Source organism: Eucalyptus grandis, chromosome 2 (genome assembly GCF_016545825.1).
Source record: "Eucalyptus grandis isolate ANBG69807.140 chromosome 2, ASM1654582v1, whole genome shotgun sequence".
Lineage (NCBI taxonomy): Eukaryota > Viridiplantae > Streptophyta > Magnoliopsida > Myrtales > Myrtaceae > Eucalyptus > Eucalyptus grandis.
In genome coordinates, this window is record NC_052613.1 from 14,927,826 (window position 1) to 14,948,752 (window position 20,927).

The 20,927-nt window shown below is 40.2% G+C and overlaps 3 protein-coding genes and 1 pseudogene across 4 annotated transcripts; 1 reads left to right on the top strand and 3 right to left on the bottom strand.

The window, feature by feature from the left end:
- Positions 1 to 577: 577 nt before the first annotated feature.
- Positions 578 to 10,622, bottom strand: LOC104424191 (DExH-box ATP-dependent RNA helicase DExH16, mitochondrial). The gene is given in 17 exon segments (XM_010036561.3): positions 578 to 1,094; positions 1,186 to 1,277; positions 2,239 to 2,355; positions 2,451 to 2,496; positions 2,780 to 2,844; positions 2,965 to 3,030; positions 3,973 to 4,053; positions 4,189 to 4,301; positions 5,337 to 5,505; positions 6,525 to 6,602; positions 6,730 to 6,852; positions 7,425 to 7,565; positions 7,923 to 8,113; positions 8,578 to 8,676; positions 8,679 to 8,698; positions 9,080 to 9,251; positions 10,269 to 10,622. Coding segments are annotated over 17 exon segments (1,728 nt in total). The 5' UTR covers positions 10,330 to 10,622; the 3' UTR covers positions 578 to 1,000.
- Positions 10,623 to 14,304: 3,682 nt separating this feature from the next.
- Positions 14,305 to 15,860, bottom strand: LOC104424202 (non-specific lipid transfer protein GPI-anchored 19). 2 transcript variants are annotated; one of them, XM_010036580.3, is made up of 4 exons: positions 15,417 to 15,860; positions 15,267 to 15,293; positions 14,837 to 14,896; positions 14,305 to 14,728 (listed from the first exon to the last, which is right to left on the bottom strand). In XM_010036580.3, exons 1-4 carry the CDS (start codon positions 15,760 to 15,762, stop codon positions 14,511 to 14,513), a joined length of 651 nt encoding a protein of 216 aa, XP_010034882.2. In that variant the 5' UTR covers positions 15,763 to 15,860; the 3' UTR covers positions 14,305 to 14,510. The 2 variants fall into 2 exon arrangements, with proteins under 2 accessions (XP_010034882.2, XP_010034874.2); XM_010036572.3 differs by having other exon boundaries at positions 14,305 to 14,731.
- A 1,580-nt stretch (positions 15,861 to 17,440) lies between these two features.
- Positions 17,441 to 19,303, top strand: LOC104424219 (non-specific lipid transfer protein GPI-anchored 19). The gene is made up of 3 exons (XM_010036588.2): positions 17,441 to 17,897; positions 18,005 to 18,064; positions 19,037 to 19,303. The coding sequence occupies exons 1-3, from the start codon at positions 17,582 to 17,584 to the stop codon at positions 19,150 to 19,152; spliced, it is 492 nt and encodes a 163-aa protein (XP_010034890.2). The 5' UTR covers positions 17,441 to 17,581; the 3' UTR covers positions 19,153 to 19,303.
- Positions 19,304 to 20,072: 769 nt separating this feature from the next.
- Positions 20,073 to 20,726, bottom strand: LOC120290525 (annotated as a pseudogene).
- Between the last annotated feature and the right edge of the window lie 201 nt (positions 20,727 to 20,927).

The following is a 20,927-nucleotide window of genomic DNA, read 5'->3' on the forward strand; positions in this document are numbered from 1 at the left end:
CTCAACCTTTTTTGAGGGTCGTGCAGATCGAAATGCAGAATTGAGGGCTAGTTCAGTTGACACCAGTGCTTAGCAAGAGTATCTTAATATGTTGCTTTCTTTGATGGTTTCTGTTCTTTCTTACTGTAAGTGCTGTTCTATTTGCACTTCCTCAGGTATAATTTGATTATCAGGTATAATTTGATTGACGCATCTCTTTGTACATGCCAAAGCAAGATCATACGGTTTTGAACTTCATTTTAACTACAACATAGGAGTTAAAGAAATACTAATTATCTTCCTGTCCTTATGCGTCTTCCGTGCCTCCATCAACAAGGGGTCGTCACTTCGGTATAGTGAGGATGGTCTCCTGACTACCAAGGCAACAGCTATTTCGTTGGTCCTGCCTAGTATTTTCTTAACGCAATCATATGCACGCGTGAGTGCCCACAGTCACCTGCGACTTACACTTGTGGATGGCCGGCCACATGCAGGCGCAAGCAAGCCTACACCATCTTGACACTGATACACGGGACGCCTCGGTGCAGCCATGCACAAGCACACAGATAGGAGTTTCTGCGCATGCAATCAAGAACACTTTTCTGACATGAGGAATATCATGTTAATTGAAAGAACCGTTATCAGCAGTAATGTACATTGTAACTCAACTTACAATTAAGGAATGACGCACTGGATTGCAAGAATAGTTCCCAGGAAACAACTATAGAAACACATTGTTGGACTGATGTAATGTCTGAGTGTACAGCGTAATGTTTGATTGCAGTGTGGTCCTAATCTAATCTTTTGTTGTGGTGTGTCTGTGGGGGTGGGGAGGCAGTCAGAGATCTCCAAGGTTCTTTTCATTTTCCTTCGGTCCTCGGCAGGTTTACTCTACCAGGCTGGCGAAATGGGATTAGGGCGTCTTACAGGACACACCGATCTCTTGCCAGTCCACCTTCCATCAGGCATCTATGCCCAAGGCTTGAGCGAACTGCGGTAATGCAATATAGAGTGCGTCGTCTTACTGAAGTATAGAACTAGAGCTCTTGTGCAACGGCAACCTTTTTCCCCTTGGCATCTGCAACCCATATTTCTCCAGGAACTCCTCGATCAACCTACATTTTTGGAGGGGCGATGAAGATTAAAAAAAGTCAAGCCAAACCCAAACCCAAACCCATAAGCCACTTGAAGCCCAGGGCTACTTACAGGCCACAGATAGCCTTCTGGGAAGCTGCCAGCTCAGAGTCAGGGAATGAATCCTCCATTCGGAAACTCAACCATACATACAGCTCCAAGACCTATCATTAATTTCCAAGAAAGGAAGATGAAAGCTTTTAGCTAAAACTAGATAAGTTATAATGCATGGTTTGAAGAAACATGCAGCTTCAAATATCATGGTTCTTCACATAGTTCAATTACGTCCACACCTTCTTTTGTTTGGTGCTTCCACAGAAGCAGTGGGAGTAGTGAAACATAAATAGCTAATTAGACAACCTAAAAGCAAATATCCTTGGTTCCATCTTGAATAAATTAGAGATCCTTTAGTAATTTGTCTTATTTTCTGCTTAGCTCACTTTCTCCAAACATCACAGCAACATCATGTCGTCCTTTCTTTGTCATCTAGGGTCAAAATTCACCTACAACTTCTTTTTATCATCTGATCAAGCAGCCTCTGGAACAAAAGCACAAGCACTAAGCAGCTTGTTTTCTGGATACCCACTGAAGCAAATAATACACAGGTACAATTTTGACTCATCCAGCTTTTTTGTAGTGAAATTCAGTTTGCACATTGTCCTGAAGCTGCTGAGTATGGACACCTTCACCTTACAGGCGCAAATTCTAGAAGGGAATGATTTTTTACACTACTTCCAAAGCTTTATTTAAAATGATAACTTTGCCATCTAGACCTCCCCTTTTGGCGTTCCTTGACCCTCTATATCCACTCACTCTGTTGCTCAAGCCTATGAGTTGGTCTTACTGACTTTCTAGGATTAATTCCTAATTTATCACTTGTAAAAATACCAAAAAAAAAAAAAAAAGGACAATTAAATTGATAACCTTAGATTGAATAGATGTAGTTACAAGTTCACACTAACAGAATTCTCCTATCTGCTCTATTCTCATTTCAGACCCTACAAAAACTTTGATTTATCTAAACAAACTAGAATAGACCTGTTTTCAATCTAAAAGAGATGAAACATCTTAACCAGCAGAAACTCACATCGTATAACATTCAGATGAGCAAGCGAATATTCTAACCTTGTGAATTGATTCAAGTTCCTTCATTGCTGTATGCGTTTTTGGCACCTGAAGTGTCCCCGGAGTAAATATTTCTCGGAGGTGAACCATGCCTCTCTTTGCATAGTTCTGTGCAAACTAGTTTACCAAAATAATGAGCATCTTAGTTCTCTGATTTGGAATAGCCATAAATATTCGCGAAAGATCAACAGGATTTTAACCATTCATCTAACCTGTATAAGACCTTGGGTGGAGATGTCATCGTGAACGTCAACTGGACTGCAAAATACATGTGCTAATGAATTCAAACCTCATGAATTAGCAACATTGAACTACTGCGATACAATTCACATGGCCATGGCCAAAATTTCATGCAGACCAGTTTTTACTGGTAGGTAAATGAAACTTTGATGGAGTAGGTTTTCCCTCTTAATCGTGTGCTTGTGCACTTGCATACATGCATCAGCAAAAAGGAGAGGAAGCATCTCTTTATAGGTAACTCCATTATGACAAAATAGGTCAAAACATGACTAAAGGCAACTCTACTGGTGAACAGTATTACCTGAGACAAAAAAGGTACTTGTCATGCAAAGCGAGGGGCAACTCATCAACAATAGCGGCCACTTTCTGATATGTATTGAAACAAGGTTTAAATCAATCACAGGTCAATCTTAACAGGCTAAGAGAACCAGTTTATCCTGCCAGACCACCTACTTTCCTATAGATGAGGACAAAGGGAAAACATACCAACATATCTTCGCAGTCAGCAATGAAGTAGTTTTCAGATAGCTTGGCATTCTCTAGAAAATGCTCCTGTTGAAAAAGAATAGAAAAGAAAGGGAATGAAAAAGATTTACACCCCATGGATTGCAATGTTAAAGACAAAACAGAAATGTAACAGCGCTGACAGTTTTTCTAAGGATTGACCATCTACCTTTTTTCAAAGCATTAACTGTTACTAGCCCTGCACCGCAGGCTATAACAGGACTAGACTGGTACTAATCATGTGTGCCTGTATTTCGCCACATCTAAGTTAATTTGAAGGGAATTACAATTTGTATCTACCCACTACACAACCAAAATCATGAAGGGGTAAAGTAATCTGTTACTTGGGTAATATCCGCCATGATGCTCATTAGTACCACTCATCTTTCTCTCCGCTCTCTTGATAATTTGATGTCACGCAGTCCAGAGCAGAAGAGATGATTTATTTCAACTTGTGAGCATAATCATTTTCTAATTTCCAGGCAATTTTTTTTTTTTAATTACAATGTATAAGCAGTCCCTGAAGCATTCTATCATTTCAGCTTGTAATACATTTCATATTACTAGATTGTGTACCAAAACAATCATTAGCATCGTTATCCAATCAACTATCAATGATTTCAGTTTATAGGCAAGGGCATCATGATATGTAAATATAGATAAGGATAGCCCCATGTAAATCACTTGATTCTCTTGCCCTTCGTGGGGGTCCGTGCAGCTGAAAATGGACATGGGGGACAGGGAAAAAGGATAAAGTGCCCACAAGGACCCAAGTAGCCTTAAATTAGCTACGACTAGACAGGAGTCGGTTATTCATTGTCTTGCCTTGTCTTGCCTTGCCTTGCCTTTAACCATCCCAGGAGAGAGAAACATTAATGCAAAAGGTTAAAATGAGAAACTTGACATCAGTACCAAAGGAAGGCAATAGAAGGATTTAATTAACTAGCGGGCAGAACATCTAGAACCAAATTTAGCGAAAAATCAACCTACCAATATCTGCCGAAAACCAAATTGTGGGTTTAAATGCGAGTACAACAGTAAAAGATCAAAGGTTGGGAATAATCCTGCACGCTGCAAAATATAACATGAGGGAAAATAAGTAGGTTAGAATATCCATGAATTCTGGTTGGACTATAATTGGCCCTAGAAACCACATGAAGCATGTAGGAATTATAGTTATGATCTCTACAAGCATTGAAAGGTCACCTCTAGAGTAGGAGATGGGGCATTCAGAGCTGTGTGAAGCAAAGGTAAATCCTCTTCGTCAACACAAGTCACTTCACCGACAGGATATTTTGATCCATACCTGCCGGCCCTCCCTACATTAAAGCCAATTTACAGACGGTTTATATAGAGCATCACTCCCAAAATGTTTCAGCGATTAGCAATCAATAACAAAATCACATTAGAGTTTGCACATTGATGTACAGACATGACATATTGAAGCATGCATTTGACAAGCAGCTGTCACCAGGAGAATATACTACAGTTTACAGTGTTATTACCCCCATTCACATGAATAAGTTGACTACTTGAAACTTATAAAGCACACACTCCTTGTGACCAATAGCCCAAGTAAACCATTTCTAGTGACCTTTAAGCAAGAACTGGAGCAAGGTATGGCTTTTGGCGCACCACCCATAAGGCTAAATTTTCAATGACATATTTCTGAAGCCTATTCCTTAGTGGACACTGATATGGCTAAAAGAAGTAGGAGAAGCAACCCATAAATTAACAGTTTCTGAAAATATTAGGCTCATCTGGACGTGGTGAGCCTCAGATTCTAAACCGATCAACCAAAAAACTCCATCTATATGATTCATATAACCCTGTCCACCGCATGACTTCGTACAATAAATCCAATATCTAGCTAGGCTATTGAAGGATCAAAATTCCATTAGATCCGATGACCTGTTTATCTTTTGATATTTTTTAGGACAGATTTGATGAAACCCTCATGCAAATAATGTTATGTTGATGAGTACTGGCAGCTTTGCGCTTTGTAGATGAACTTTTGCTAATTGGTTAAAAATTAAACATCTGCAGTGCACAGGCTTTTTCAGTGAACTTATCAAACATCTAGGTTTGGCTTGTGCATTGGGGTGTGTTTTCCCAGTGAAATAACATTCAGCCATCACAACCCATCTAAATAGCAACATATCAACACCTGATCATTGAAAACCATTTCATAAATAGACTTCATACAAGGGAAAAAAGTAGAAACAAAAGCAAGCAGAATTTTGGCATACGATAAGGGTGAAAAAAATTGCACATATATGAAACCTCAAGTAGATGCAAAGCATACAACGCTAACAGATGATGTCGTTATTTTGCTGACATGAAAACATACATACCTGCAATTTGCTTAATCTCTGGTACAGTTAGCTCACGAAACTCGACACCATCGAATTTTGTCATCGATGAAAATATCAGCCTGGAAATTTGCAGATTGAGACCCATTCCAATGGCATCACTAGCAACAAGAACATCAAATTCGCTATTTGCGTCATTGAACATGGTCGCCTGCAGTCCTAATAAAAATGCTTCAGAACATCTCAATTATCCAATGCTTTCAAAGCACATGAATATGCATTCTCTAATAGAGATCAGAATTATAAAGCCACAAAATGCAACTTAGAGCTCTGGCAAAAAGAAAAAGAGAAAAGATTTTCATGTAACAAAAAGATGCTTACATAATCATTAAGAGCATTCTTGTGCAGGTTCTATTTCTCCAACAAAACATTAGTTACATTTACTGGAATAAATTTTCAGGAACAGTCCTCAGGGAATATTAATACAAGGCCTCATCATAGCCATTTCTGACAACACTGCAATTGACAAAGTGCATCAATTGCCGCAGATGCATTTATTTCATCATCTTCTTGTTTGTGGCTTTTGGAATGACATGCTCCTGAACCTCGATATGTGAACCTCTAAGGAAGCATGAGCTTGAACTTCAAATTGAAACCCCAATAGTTTTACTAGTAAAAAGAGCTAATTGATATATTTATTCGACTGATTATGAAATTTGATGAGAGATTTTGTGGTGAGGAAAACTTCACAAAGATTTTGTGGAGAGGAAAACTTCAGATTGACATGAGTTACTCTATATCAATAGGAAAGTGTTAAAGAGTGCCTCAAGGGACTTGTTAAGAGTCATTAATTGTGCTTTGAAAACAAAAATATTTCTGTTTGAAGTAGATGACTTTGTTGAAATGTGTTATTGCTCAATTACCAAAGTGAGTAGGTACGTGTTATAACATTTTTTGAAGTATTCTTAACTAGTACCCTTGAAGCACTTGTTAAGAAAACCCTATCAATAAATATATAAATATTAGAATAGCAAAATCGGCATTTCAATAAAATAACAAATACAGCTCATTTATGCTTTTAAGGAAAAGGAAAAAATAAATAGGACTACCAATCATTCAATTTGCTCAAGCGATAAATGAGCTTTTCATTTCATTTTAACGTTTAATGGACTCCAGTTGCCTAGTTGGGCCACTCAAAGCAGGCAAAAGTTCACAGGAGTGAAATACTACCTGTCTTGTTCGAGTCTGAGGTGGCAATGAACCATAAACAACAGCACAACGACGCTCTCCCCCTCTTTCAATTTGCTTCTACATTGCAAAAGATATGCTTACACTTTAAAGGTAGGTTATGGGAATGAATTGATATTTCAGTTTAATGAAAATTACAGCCAGATGAACAGGAGCTGAAAACATACAAAGGGAAGAGATTCACAACCTTTAATCGGTAAATTCCACGACGGGAAAAGGTGACCATGCAATCGCCTTTTCGTATTTCAGAAAAAGATTGCAAAGGGACTTTCAGGGGGACCAGAGGTGAAAGTCTCTCATAATGGTGAATCTAACAGACAGCAGAAAGCAGAAAAAAGCAATTAAGCAATATGCTCAAGCAGGGCAAAGCCAGATGACATCAACATATTGGTAGGTCATATATTGCTACAAATGGAGATTTATGTTACCAGGACATTTCTTTGCATAAGAAATTATTTTTAAGCAAAAGTCATTGAGATGTATGATTTCTAGATTCTACACCAACTACCAGCTATATGGAATGTCCATGACATTATTTCCTGAGCAACAAAGGTAATTGTGTTTCTTGGAATCATATGATGATGAAATTCCAAGAGATGTCATGCACAAACTCTCATTAAGTCGTACATCCAGTTTATTGGCATATGTTAGTTAGGGAGTTGAAACACAGTAAAAGGCAAGTCAGCTTTTCTTGAAGCCATTGACACCATGAATGCTTTTCTTGAAGCCATTGACACTGACAATCAAATATTACGAAGTCTCCCATTCTTCATACTGACTAGACAATTTCGCATCACTAATATGAAATATATTTCTTCAGTTGCCATTAAAAGCTAGAGCAGAAAAGGTCCCATTTAAATATAAAAGAAAAGGTGTAAGTACCTCAAGATCATCGCCTGTCACTTTCACTATATCTTCAACAAGAGCAACTGCCGCTGAATCTCCACAAAGATGGAGCTCATCAGCAGCAAGTCCCAGTAGTGCTCGTGTAAACGCATATCCCCTCGTCTTACATCCCACCATCTGAAAATGAGTTCCTAGAGTTAGAATTCTAGACAAAAGCTCATAAGGTGAAAAAGAAGCAAAGCCTACATATCTGTGGATTTGGTATGAATTTATACCGAGGCAAAAGGTGAAAAGATCGAAAGACGTTTAGCAACCGCAAAACGCATGATGGTTCCAATGTCTAGTCATATTTGAGTTAAATTAGCTCTCTTATGTTATTGATAGCCACAGGTATGAGATACTAAATTGATTTTATGTATTATCCATTAAATCGACATTCCACCGTGTGCACGATCTATTGCACTTTTAGTGAATTTACTTCAGGAGTCACACATTTCACGGCAAAACTGTCTCATGAACCAGTCAACAACATGCCTGAATTTCGTCAATAACGGCACATTGATAGTTTGCCGTAACATCAGCCATCTCAACTGTCATAGACTTGTGCTTTGCGCCTTCAACTTCCTCTCTCTCTTGTCCCGTAATCAAATCACAAGGAACTTTAGCTTTATTCATTCGTGTAGCCACTTCCCAGGCCAACAACCTCAAGGGACCACAGTATACACCTAAAGATTGTAAAATTATTCAGAAAAACAATAAATCTGGAGCAAATTTGCAAGTAATGCCTACATATCAATCTTGTAAATCAACAAATTCCCTACCCACAGAGAGGGCTATAAACACATTGCCTATGCAAATCTAAGAATTTAATTGAAAAGCCTCCCTCAACTCCCTGCATACAAGTCAACAATCACATTTCCAATTCTAACAAAATAAAGTCTCACATGCTTTAGACGTAGACTGGTTATCCACATATGTACTTGCAGCAAATGGCTTTTGCATGAGAACCACATGATAACCTCTGTTAAAATTGGCTGAAAGAGTGAAACTTACTATATACAAAGTGGTGCCAACTTGTTTTAAAAATTCGGAAAGTTAGGTAGGTACTTTGAAAACCTGCCTTTCTATAGCGGGCAATTTGTGATTATTCCACTAATCAAAGTACTCTGAAACATATAGAAAAGCTTGCCTGACAAACTCAGCTCCAGTTGCTTCAGTGCAGAATGAGTTTTGCCACTGTTAGTAGGACCTACATGGAGAATGACCTTGCGCCTTTTCTTCCGTGCCACGGGTACCATGTATGAGGACGACTGGAAAATTGCACTTCTTCATAATGATGGAAATTAAAAAATTGCGAATGCATATTGAGGGAATTAGTTGAACAGCAAAGTTGAAGATCAACTTTTCAGTCAATGTTGCTTGACATACCATACACATATAAATGGACTAATTATTAGATATATCAATAAACATAACTTTCTGTAGCCCCAAAAAGCCATCGACCAAAAAAAGATTTATCCCATTACAAAAGTAGCTTCCTCACCTATTAAAATATATTATAGAACAATATGAAGACAGTGATGCATGGGACTGACAAAAGGAAAGGCAACATGAAACAAAGCACTGAATACCACTAAAACCACTAAGGAGAGTGAACTCGTGCATGAAGAAAGATGCACATGAAATCGTACGTTAGGTCCGTGAGATCCAACTTGTTGGAATTGTTGCTACTTCCACCTTTCAGGTCTGTGAAATCAAACTTTCTGGAGCTGCCGCAGCTTCCATAGTGCCTTTTCGTCTTAAATACCCCAGTTCCACACCCGCCCTTCAACTCCAGCCACAGCCAAAGCGACTCCACATTATCTACCAACAGAAACACCATACCAAAGTTGCAAGGACAATCAAATTCAAGTGTCTTCATAAAGTTTGATGCAAGGACAACGTTTTTTTTTCCTTCTTGGAAGTGAATACAGAACAAAATCTGTAATGTATCGATGTTGACAATGACAGCCTATGGTCTCCTGTTGTACAGTGCTCACATAACCTCATTTCACAGGAAATGGCACTAGAATACCTTGTGATTCTTGCATTTCTATGATATTCGTGTACAATAGTTTTTTACAATCGTCCACAAGTAATGTTTACAATGCTAATTGTCATCTAAAACCATAATGATCCATAAATATCTACTCACGAATGTGACAATCAGCAATATCTTTGAATGCCCGAAACAAGTATTGACACACATATACTTCAGTTATATTGAATAACAAAAATCTCAGTCGATGGAGTTTTGGAAAGAACATAGTTAGCCCATACCAGCAAACTAAAATACTGAAACAGGATATCAGCAATGCCAAGACATTGAGCAAAGTACCGGACTTCGAAGACTGGTCTACCCAATCATCTACCCAATTATAAGAACTACATATATTTTGGTGGAAATCCATATGCATTTAAAATTGGTCACCTCTCTCGTCACAATACCCAAAAAAAAAAAATGTACGTTTGGTAAACAAGATCCTTCTTCTCCCAAGTCACCTGAAGTTACTGAGAAGCTAGAAATCCAGCATAGAATTAATACATTACCCATTTCTCGACAGATGACCAAACAATTCAATACCATATGGATAAAACAGAAACTCACTGGCCCAAAAAAAAAAAAAAAAATAGTCCCTCGGTTGAAGTCCTCTGCCTCAACAGATGCATCCTCAGCTCAGCAATCCCAACCAGAAAATCCCACAAAAAATAAAAATAAAAACAAAAACAAAGAGAGAGCAAAAGCACTTTAATCTGAGCCTCAATCCATTAACCAATGAAGCAACAACAGAGACACAAAACAATGAAGAATTGGGTTAGAACACGGGCTCAAGGTCAGACCTTTGACAAATGGAGAGACACCAAGAGCCGAGACTCGCCGCCGGAGCAACGCAGCAGCCATGGAAGGTCGCGGGAATCGCAGTTGGTGGCAATACAACTCGTGGGCTCGCGAGCTTACTCCATTTCACGGACGGGACGTCACGGAAACGAAACGGGTGTCGCCGATTCTTGAGGTTCGCACGGAATTTCAGCGTCGGAGAATGCGTGCGGAGAACTACTAAGAAGCGGTGGAAGAAGAAGAAGAAGAAGAAGAAGAAGAAGAAGAAGAAGAAGACGTGCGCTTTACGCTCGCCGAAGTCGGCGGCAGCCCAAGCATGTGGGAGATCGCCGGACGATCAGCCGATTCGGGTGTAAACAATAATACAAGCCATCGAATATTGCCCCCAAGTTCTCTATTTATTTACGCAATATTTTTTAACTTTTTTTTTTTTTGTGACCAAGAAGCCGCGTACCCTACCAACACGGAGAGGCTCGAAAACTTGGGAACGGGTGAAACGGGGCAACATGTACTAACCATCATATACGTGCTATCGGGTAAGTCGCGACGTCCGGAAATCGAATTCCTCCCCTTGCGCTAGGGGGAGAAGCTCGTCGCCAACAGCGCCACTCAGTGGTGATTTATTTACGCAATATTGAGTCATTTGAATTATCGATATTTTTATTCATGTTCGCCCACCATTAGACAATGTGAGAATTAGGTAACGTGGTTGGTGAATGATCGTTAAATAATTCCACATTAGCACCTAAATGGTAGCCATGTGAAGTCTTAAAGAATTTGAATTCTTTTTGAAAAAGGTTAATGTCATGAAAAGCCTTAAACGGATACAAACTTACCGAAAATAATTTTTTTTTACCATTTAAAACTCTGAATTGATAAATTTCTAATAAATTAACATTCTATTAATTTTCATTAAATTTTTTATTTTAATTGTTAAGTTTAATGATACGTAATAATTTTTTTTTTATACAGCCCAACAGGCCCGGGTAATGGGGTAAACCACAGGGCGACGCTAGCGGAGGACCTCCCATCCCGACGTCGCACTTAATCCCGTGCTATCAACGGGATTCGAACTCTCTCTTCGAAAAGAATCATGAGAAAGACTTATTCATTACCCAGCTTCTGCACGGTGGTCATGACACGTAACGGTTGGCATATGTATCAATTCAAAATTCTTTTCCTCTATTTGTTATGAATATATCAATTTGCCAGGAAGGCTGGTGGGCCATTTGGTGACATACCCAGTTGGCATATGTATCAATTCAAAAAGTTTGCGAATTTTTGTGTTATTTATCTAATTTATTGAAAATTTTCGTGAATTTTTGTGATATTTATCTAATTTATTGAAAATTAATGGAAGGTAAATTTTTCAAAAAATTTGTCATAGGTGTTGGGTCAAAAACTTAATCTTGAGTAAAATTGTTTTGAGTTTTTCATGACATTAACTCCTTATAATTATTTTTTTGGAATGAAGTTAGGAAAAAGAAATTAAAAATTCATCGTTTCGGGCCTCTGGTGAAGGATAGAACAACCCACGAGAATTCGTACGGCGGAAGAAAAGGCGCAATGACTTTCAAAATTCTCCTTCGCTGGTCCGTCGACATACTATAAAACTTAGAATTAGGTCGTTAGGGTGTAATAATAACTAGTAAATGATGAAATTCAGACCAATCGCACCAGACATCAACTTCAGAAACTGCAATAACACGAAAAAGAAGAAGAAGAAGAAGAAGTTACCTGTCTAATTCCAATTCAAAACTTTTTATCTCATAAAAAGTTAAATTTAGGTTAGATTTTAGTTTTGGTCAACAAAAAAAAATGGTCTTATTAAAAGCACAAAATTTACTTCAAATCTAAATTCTAGCCTAAACTCTTTTTTGTGACATAAGTTTGGGCCCGATTTAGGTATTGATAGAAAGTAGTGCTTTTTGAGGAGACCAAATAAAGTTTTGGTTAGTTTTAACACCCGGAGCTAAAGTTGGTGCTTTTTCATTACACAAAAGAAAATTATCACTAAAATCACCATATAATCTAAAGTTTGCTTTTTAAGTAGAGCAAAAAAAAAAAAAAATGTTTAGGTAAAAAATGGAGATTCAAACTAAAGTTAGGATATCTCTTTTTTTTTTTTTTTTTTTTTTTTTTTCGATATTCTGGTTCACAGAAAACATGAGTCACCACCACCATTTCTGCTCCAGTGGGTTCCTTTCCAAAAGGCATGACGATGCAAATGATTCGAACTCCAAACCTCTCTGAAAAAAACAAGCTCAACCACTACATCGCCACCACGGGTGATTAAAGTTAGGATATGTTTGTTTGGGAAAAAGTGAGAATTAATTTTCGGACTTTCATCTATTTGGCTCAAAAAAATGAATAGTCTACCAAAAATGCTTTCCAATCAATGAAAATATTCATTGATAAATTTAAGAAAATGATATGAAAACACTTGTTGGAATTGCTCATCTCGAATATTTTAATATTTTAATTTATGTCCTCATAAATGGACGTAGTTGATGTCATGGCATGGACAGAGCAGAAACATACACTAGGATGATGTCAATAGCATAACACCATGAATAGCAAGAGAAGAAACAGAGCATTGTGCAGCAGCTCTGCGGGCTTGTCTTCTCCATCTGATGTCTCACCACTTGGCTCTTCGAATGCGTCGAATTTCTCCGCACTGTTTTGATCTGCGGTCGAATTTTGGCACAGTGTGACATTTGCAGAGTTGGCTTCCCCAGAAGCAGGAGGTAGTTCGCCGATGTTCGGTGTGATCGGTGGAAACACCGGTGGCAGAGCACGATCTGCGATTGGAAGGAAAAAGGAGTGAAATTTCTGTAGCCTTTGCTAGAAAGAAGGGAAGAAATTAGACATTTCCTTTTCTCTGTAGAACTGTAGTTTATTTAGTAAGTTGTATTATTGTTTTAGGGAATGAGAAAGATTTCAAAGCAGAACATTGCTTCTGCATCACTAGCAATTCTCATGCTTGACTGGTTTAATTCAATCCATGGTGTCGCGTTGCCAGCTTTCGTACAAGAATCATATCATACATGAACGTTACATCAGTTTTAGCTAGGCAGCAGCGTGAAGAAGTTTACCTTGACAAAGGGCCAGAGGAGGTATCGATACATAGCAGTTCGATGACAGCAACAGGAATGCATTCCCGTGGAGCGGTTCGGAGGATTTGAACAGGGAGCAGAAGCAGTCAAATCCTTCCCGAATCACTGCATTAAGGGCGATGCAGCATGTTTCTATGGAGCCCTCGTCTTGCTTCAAGCATTGCTTGAGGCTTATTTCCTCCACATGACAGCCTTGAAATGGCGCTATACATTGCGTCGAACACAGCATAAGAGCTAGACAAAGAGGCAACTTGAAGAAACTTAGGCAGCTCGAGACCATGACGTTCGTCGTTTTCTTCAATTCAAGTTGCTGTAAATTTTCATTACCTTCACAAGTTTATGAACATAGGCAATGCAAGTTCTCTGATCAGGAGGGGCGATTCGCATGCTCGGGCAGGCGCTTGTGCTATTCCCATAATGCCCCGGTCATATTCACAATGGCATGATCTAAATGGAACAATTAATGGTGACTTCTTCGTCTATAATCGTCGAATATTATCTTGAAGGGTGGGGAGGGAAAACCGGCATATACCACAATGATCTCGCAATGATCAGAGCGTGAAGTCGTGAAGGCATGATCAACTTTTCTCCCTCAACTGCTAGGGAGGTTGAGTTTTGTGACAGGAGCATGCTGCATTCGTGAAAGCGTGAACCTCAAATGGCTGCAGAACTCTCAGTTGTTTCACACTTAGGGATCTCATCCTTCTAACAGAAAACAGGTCTAGACCACATCGAACTCTTTTTTCTGCTAAACAAGATACATTCGCAAGTTTTGGAACGAATTCGTGAATGTACTCTTTGTACGAAACCATTTGTAAATTTCTAGCAATCAGATTCAGGCCGTTGCTTTTGGGCAAGGATCAGCATCTTCTTTGCTTCTATGATTAATATCCTCCAGCTTAAGCCTGAGCTCTTCAAGCAGTATAAAAGAAACTATAATTTTATTCCCACTCTCATCACAGCATTACAAAGCAAGTATAGTCTTATCCCATAAAAAATAGCCAAACGAGACTCTCGCCCGGTATCCTGAAAAGCCCTACCACAATAGTCACACCCCAAAGAATCACCACAGATAATTCTAAAAAAAGAAATTTTAATACAGTATCAAGTAGACAATCCGATCTTTAATCAGTAGTACTTCAAGAAAGCGGATGCCAATGTGACTAGCAGCAGAGCCGGTGAGAAAACACTGGATGGGCTAGCAGCCGATGGATTTACACCGGAGCGGCTCCCAGTGGTTGTCGTCGGAGTCACTGAAGTGACACCTGGAGATGGCGGAGTCAAGAGTGGCGGCGTGTTGGATTCTGGGGCCAGAGCTGGCGAGTCGGGTTGAGGATCTGTGGACCCTGGTGCACAAAATCAAGAAAACTAAGACATGCAGCCGAAAGCTACAAAATCTGATACCATTTGTTCATTGATTTCAGACAGGTGTGGCTGGTTTGAGTATTGGTTACCTAGAGGACTGCCTGCTGGAGAGGATGAGGGAGAGAGAATCGGTCCAAGCGTAGCGGGACCTGAAAATCGATGAGAAGAGTTAATTAGGCAACGATTCAATTGATTGCTTTTGCAAGTTCTCTTCTCTTGTGATAATTGATGACAAATCCTTAAAAAGAGTTTGCTTTTGGCTTCCTGAAAATTCAATCTACTATTCCATATCGCTTATACTGGGTTTACATGCTCTTTAACATTCTTCCATTCCTGAAATGTCTCGTGTTAACATCCTTGTGAACGGTTTCATTTGGCGGTCGAGATGGTGCAGCAATTCATAGTCGAAAAGAAATAGCAAGATATCATGTCAAATTCATGCTTTAAGGTTAACGAATCAATCTTCTAACGACTATGAAAACTGCAGAAGCACAAGGACTAAAGGCGAAAGGCCGGTACCTGGAGCAGGAAGAGGCGCACCCGTAGCTGCAAGTTACAATGAAATGAAGAACATTAAATGGATTAAGTCTAGTACAACACTAAGGAAGATCCGATCATATGAGTAGACAATAAGTGTAAGTGACACCAAAATTAGTAGGACTAGCATACCTTTGCACTGGAGAGGCACACTGGGCATGTTGCAGGCGCGGGGGAGCGAGATGGCGAGGGTCCGGTTGATGGGCATCTGGAATGGAATGCCACCGCCCACGATGAGGCACAGGCAGCCCATCCCGCCGCTCGTGAGCGACTTGAGCGAGCTACAACATGACGAGGTCGGCGATGTGCCATTGAGGCTGCTGTTGGTGACGAAATTCAGGCATGGCGTGAAGCTCGAGATCATGGAGGGAGTGCATGGGGTGGTGATCTGGCCACGCACCGGGATGGTGGTGATCGAGAGCGCGATGGCCATGGCGAGGAGGGGAAGAGAGAGCGAGAGAGGCCTGAAATGCTTCATTTTCGTCAAATCTTGGAGACAGAGGAGTGTAGGGAAAACCGTGCTTGTTGGAGAAGAAAGCTGAGAAGATTTTGTAGGAGTTGAGAATGGGATGTTCCTTGGTGATGAGGGAAGGGAAAGATGGTGAATGGTATTTATAGGTATTGAGAAGTGGAGAAAAGTATGGCAGGAACATAAGAGAATCATTAAAAAAGAAAAAAAAAAAGATTGGGTTGAGTATGTTGGGAAAATGAAGTTGGTGTTGGAGTTAAACTACCTTAACTAACTTTTAGCTTGCAGAGTACAGGTGTAAGAACTCGTGACAAGATTGGTGGATTGGCATGTCTCCCTGTGGACCCCATTTTGACCTATCTTTTGTTGGTAAGAGGGGCCCTTGCTTGCGTGTCACTTGCTTATTGGCTACCTTTCAAGGATTAGAGATTGTAGTTGTGCTAACAAGGGACCATGGGAGGGCGTTGACCTAGTGTTACCGTCCTTAACGAACTTGATTTAGAAAAGGAAGAATTTAAGGATTGAAGTTTTGAATGATCTAGAGCACATAGAGGTTTTGTGCGTGATACTCTTGAAGATTATTGGACCAGCGAGATTCATGCCACGTCACAATCCTTATGTTAGATGACTTCACGTATAAAGGCTTAAGGCTAATCTAATTCAATAATTTCTGGATCTAAGTATACGGCTCTAAGAAGGGACATATTCAAAATCTTGAATCGGGAATGAGGAAAACCTTATGTTAGGACTATAGAGCACGATGAATTAATTTTGCATTATAACTCACAAGGATAAATAGTTTTCCAAAATTTTTACATAAAGATTGTGCAAAACGAGGCTTTTGCCAATCATGTAAGGTATCAAGTCAAATGAAGGGGCTCATGCAAGTGCCATTAGCTATGGTCGCTACTTAATTGGAGCACATATTAGTATGGTGGTCTAGGCAAACGTTTCTCTTCTTGAACCTACATCCATCCAAGCAAGATCCCTTTTAGCAAGAAATCCAACATTTTTTAATCATGGATGGGCTAGGGTAAGGATTTTTAAGTCAAATACCTAATCCGACCCGTCTATTGATCACATCCAACGAGTGACTAGTACTTTGCTTGTGACTCGTAATTTCTCCTAGCCAAAAAGACTACTTGAATTGGCAATCAAATTTGTTATGATAAACCAAATTGATTCTCTTGCTTGCATGAGCCACTCTTCAATATGTCACAGCTCACCAATCAGGAGTTCCTAGTCATCTGGAGAGATAAATCAAAGCACGGTGGCAATACAAATTTTCATATCTGAACGATTAATTCTTTTAAAACAACTTCATCCCTTGACCACGCAGGTCCAGCTCATCCTGCTCATTACTTCTTGGTGCAAGTTTCCTCAGCTTTGAACTCGTTTCCATTACAAATAAAAAGTACACCAAATCGGTTGAAACCAATTGGTTAGTAGTTGGCCACCTGAAGAACCAAATAGATTCCCATTCGCAAAAGGAACCAAACACATGGACTTGCTCCTGCGTATGCCCAAAAAACATGGTCCTGTCCCTAACATACTATGTTTATGACCAAAATCATGAAAGCAAACAGGTTTCTGATAACCAGAAAAGATCCCATGGAAGTAGTAGGAGCAGTTGGTGACCCAAATCAATAATACCTGTAACTCTCCCCTCTCTCAAATTTCCCCTACATAAAGCCAAACCAGTTGCTCTCTTTCTCCTCACACCACTGAACTCAACTCACAATCCAGGACTTGCAAGTTACATCCAAAATTTCCCTATACACACATCTTTTGGCATCAGCCCATAATTGGAAGCAGGGAAGATCATCCTATGGCGCAGACTAGGATGCAAATTGTGGCTCTGGTCTTGGCCATGGTGGCTGCAGGTGCGGTGGCTCAGTCGTCAAGCTGCACAAATGCGCTGATCAGCATGTCGCCATGCCTCAACTACATCACGGGCAACTCCTCGGCCCCGTCCTCGAGCTGCTGCTCGCAGCTCGCCAACGTGGTCCGCTCAGAGCCGCAGTGCCTGTGCCAGGTCCTCAACGGGGGCGGCTCTTCCCTTGGCATCAGCATCAACCAGACCCGCGCCCTGTCCGTGCCCAGCGCTTGCAACATTCAGACTCAATCGACCAGCCGTTGCAACGGTGAGTGTGCGTGCGCATGGAAAAACATCGAAACTGATATTTCTCATTTCCGGCTCCAATTTTTTGATCTAGCTCTTACCTTTTGTACTAATTGAATTTATTTGCAGTTGCTTCGCCCGCCGGATCTCCTGCCGGAACTCCTGATACCCCAAATGCAGTTCCTGCAGGTACACTCATCATTCTTTGTCGTTGAACAATTTATCAATTCAAGTGTTTCGGTTAGTTAGGCACGACTTCTATACACAAGCTAGGAGTGAGCATATAGAACCACCCAAACCTGACCGAATGGGCCAGTTTTGGGCAGTTTTAGGGGACATCGGTCCTGATCCAAGTGATTTTTGATCCAATTCCTGGTCTTTAGATAGAGATTGGACTATCTAGACCAGGCCGATTAATTTTTTCTATATATTTAGTTTCTTAAAGAAGTAAAATGTAAACCTAAACCTTTATCTCCTCTCACGTCTCGCTTATTCTAGATGATGAAGCACATCTTTGTTTCTTTCATATTGTTGCATCGATTCATCCAACTTGCTCCTTTTGTCTCTTGCTTCTTTCCTTATTTTACTTTCTTTCCTTTTCGGCAAAGATTCACCAAATTTACCTCCCTCGCTTACTTGCATCTTCCTTAAATCTGTGAGTCCATCATTTATGGAAAAGAATCCACAAATCCTCCTCTCTTTTTTAAGCGTGCCCCTACAATCACCACCCCATCATCTCTCAGTCTTCCTCTCAGTCTTCTTCACAAATTTTGGACGAAATCCCAATTTCAAATTGCGACATGAATTGGCAGTTCAATTAATTCAAAACTTTTGGCTCAGATATGTGAATACTTTGGTTTTATTGGATCACCTAGGAACCAGACTGGTCAGTCTAGTCCGGTCCCAGGACCAAGTGATTCGGTTCCAAAAACAAGGAACCGGTCCTCTTGGTCCAAATCCCATTTCCTAGTCGGGAACTGATCACCCCGACACAAGCAATAGAACTCAGCTTGGTAGGTTACGAAGAAATGAATAATAAAATGTTACTTTACTTGCTAATCACCCCGACCCTCATGATTTTCTCTTCTATCAATTTCGATCACAATTTGGCTGTGGATGTTCGTCTTGTTGATTAGAGACATTCCCCATTTATTTTCGCAGATTCTGGAACGAAAGTCACACCATCGACTCAACAAGACGGCACATCAGCAGGAAGCATTGCCGAGTTGTCGATTCCGCTTCTCGTCGTCCTTCTCCTCGCAGCATCATATGCCTGAACAAATACAAGAACAAATATTTCCTGCTTCCTTTCATCATCAGAATGTATACATTCATCTTTGTTTTTTCTCATTTAGCTCGAGTGGCACATGTATTATTACATAATAATTCATGATCTTAGAGGTATAGAATACGTATTTATGTGGTGAATTTCTATCTAATAACAGGAGTTTTTAAGATTACAAATGGGGCTCTTGGCATGATTTTCAGCTTGAGGATGACTTATTTCATCTGAGTGAAAACTCTACTTCTAAACAGATCGATCAGAAGAACATTCAATAGCAAGTGGAGATGGAAGTTGAGATTAACTTGTTTTTCGACGAAATTATATCGTATAAACTCGAGTACTGAATTAAAGGTTTAAAAAAAAAAACAGAAGATGAATTTTGGCATGCTGATTAATTGTGACGGAAAAATTTCACCAATTTTGGACAATTTAGTATCACCTAACTCCGACAAAAGAACTTGGAACACCTTCTTGTCCTTGTGAATGGGGATATATTTCCCCTAGACCAAGTCCATGGGAATCGAATCGAGCCAAGATTTTGCCCCAACAATGGTGATGCTTGACTCTAGCCCCTCAGCATGCAGCAACTTTCGACAGATGAATTATTAGAAAAAAAAAAGGCGGTTCTTCTATCGTATTAGCAATTATATGCTCCCTATCATGATCTAATCCTGATAAATTCATGGACAGAGTGGTTGGTTCAAGGCTACACGCAATTGCAGATTACCTAATCAGCATCTGCCGCAACACATAATTCTCGAATTGAATTGGTAACCTAATCTCTTGCAGACAGCCAAAATTAATCTATACAGATTAGGCAAAACTTAGAATTTTTTAACAGAAGAGTGAATCCAATGAAAAGACTCTGAACAGTATGATCACCATCAGTTTCATCCAGGAGAGACACTAACTTTAATGATCATCACTAGAGAGAAGGCTAAACGTGACCAGGTCTCTGGCTCTTCCCTTCAGGACAATATACTTCCTCAGAACACCCTCCGTCCTAAATCCAGCCTTCTCCTGCACTCTGATTGACCCCACATTCTCAACATCAACAAGTGCCTGAAGCCTCAACAGCTCCGGCCAATCTTGGAAAATCGCTGCCGCCGCCATCTTCACTGCCCACATCATGATTCCCTGTCCCTAGTACGCCGAGGCAAGGACATAGCCGATCTCAGCTGTCGACTCGTGGTCGTCCCCTACTGATGCCACCGGCCTCATGGAAACGGAGCCGACCGGATGGTCATCAAGGCAGATGGCTCTATACCACGGGTGAGGGAGGACGGTGTTCGTGATGTGTCTGATTCCTTCTTCTTTGCTGGTGAAAGTGTCCCAAGTGCAAAATCGGCTCACTCTGTTGTCGGTTGCCCACGCCATGAAGCTGTTGATGTCCGAAAGGTCCATTGGACGAAGAGCGATGTCGGAGAATTCGGCGACAGTCATGGGTAAGGTAAGGAGGAGTGAGGGATGTCCCTTTTACATTGATGTTACTGTAGCATTACTTGGGAAACGCCTTCATCCTTCTACCTTCTTCAGAAGATCTGATGTTTATGGTCAAATTCTCATCGCTAGGAAATTTGCATGTTTGCGTAGAAGGCATGTAACAATATGCTGATTGTGGCCGCCATGGTTGACTCTTCTCTAACGAATCCAGATTCAAAGTATCTTCCTATAGATTTTTAAGAAAAACTGCAATCTATGTCCTAATTGACCTTTCTGTTTTCTGTTTTCGCACCTGTAGCGTTGTTCTATAAAGTGACTTGATCA

Coding starts and splice junctions, on each gene's coding strand:
- LOC104424219 (XM_010036588.2), top strand. CDS start 17,582: ATGGCGCAGACTAGGATGCAAATTGTGGCTCTGGTCTTGGCCATGGTG. Junction 17,898..18,004: donor ATCGACCAGCCGTTGCAACG/GTGAGTGTGCGT, acceptor ATTTATTTGCAG/TTGCTTCGCCCGCCGGATCT. Junction 18,065..19,036: donor CCCAAATGCAGTTCCTGCAG/GTACACTCATCA, acceptor TTATTTTCGCAG/ATTCTGGAACGAAAGTCACA.
- LOC104424202 (XM_010036572.3), bottom strand. CDS start 15,762: ATGAAGCATTTCAGGCCTCTCTCGCTCTCTCTTCCCCTCCTCGCCATG. Junction 15,294..15,416: donor TGTGCCTCTCCAGTGCAAAG/GTATGCTAGTCC, acceptor TGTAACTTGCAG/CTACGGGTGCGCCTCTTCCT. Junction 14,732..14,836: donor TCCAGCAGGCAGTCCTCTAG/GTAACCAATACT, acceptor GATTTTGTGCAC/CAGGGTCCACAGATCCTCAA.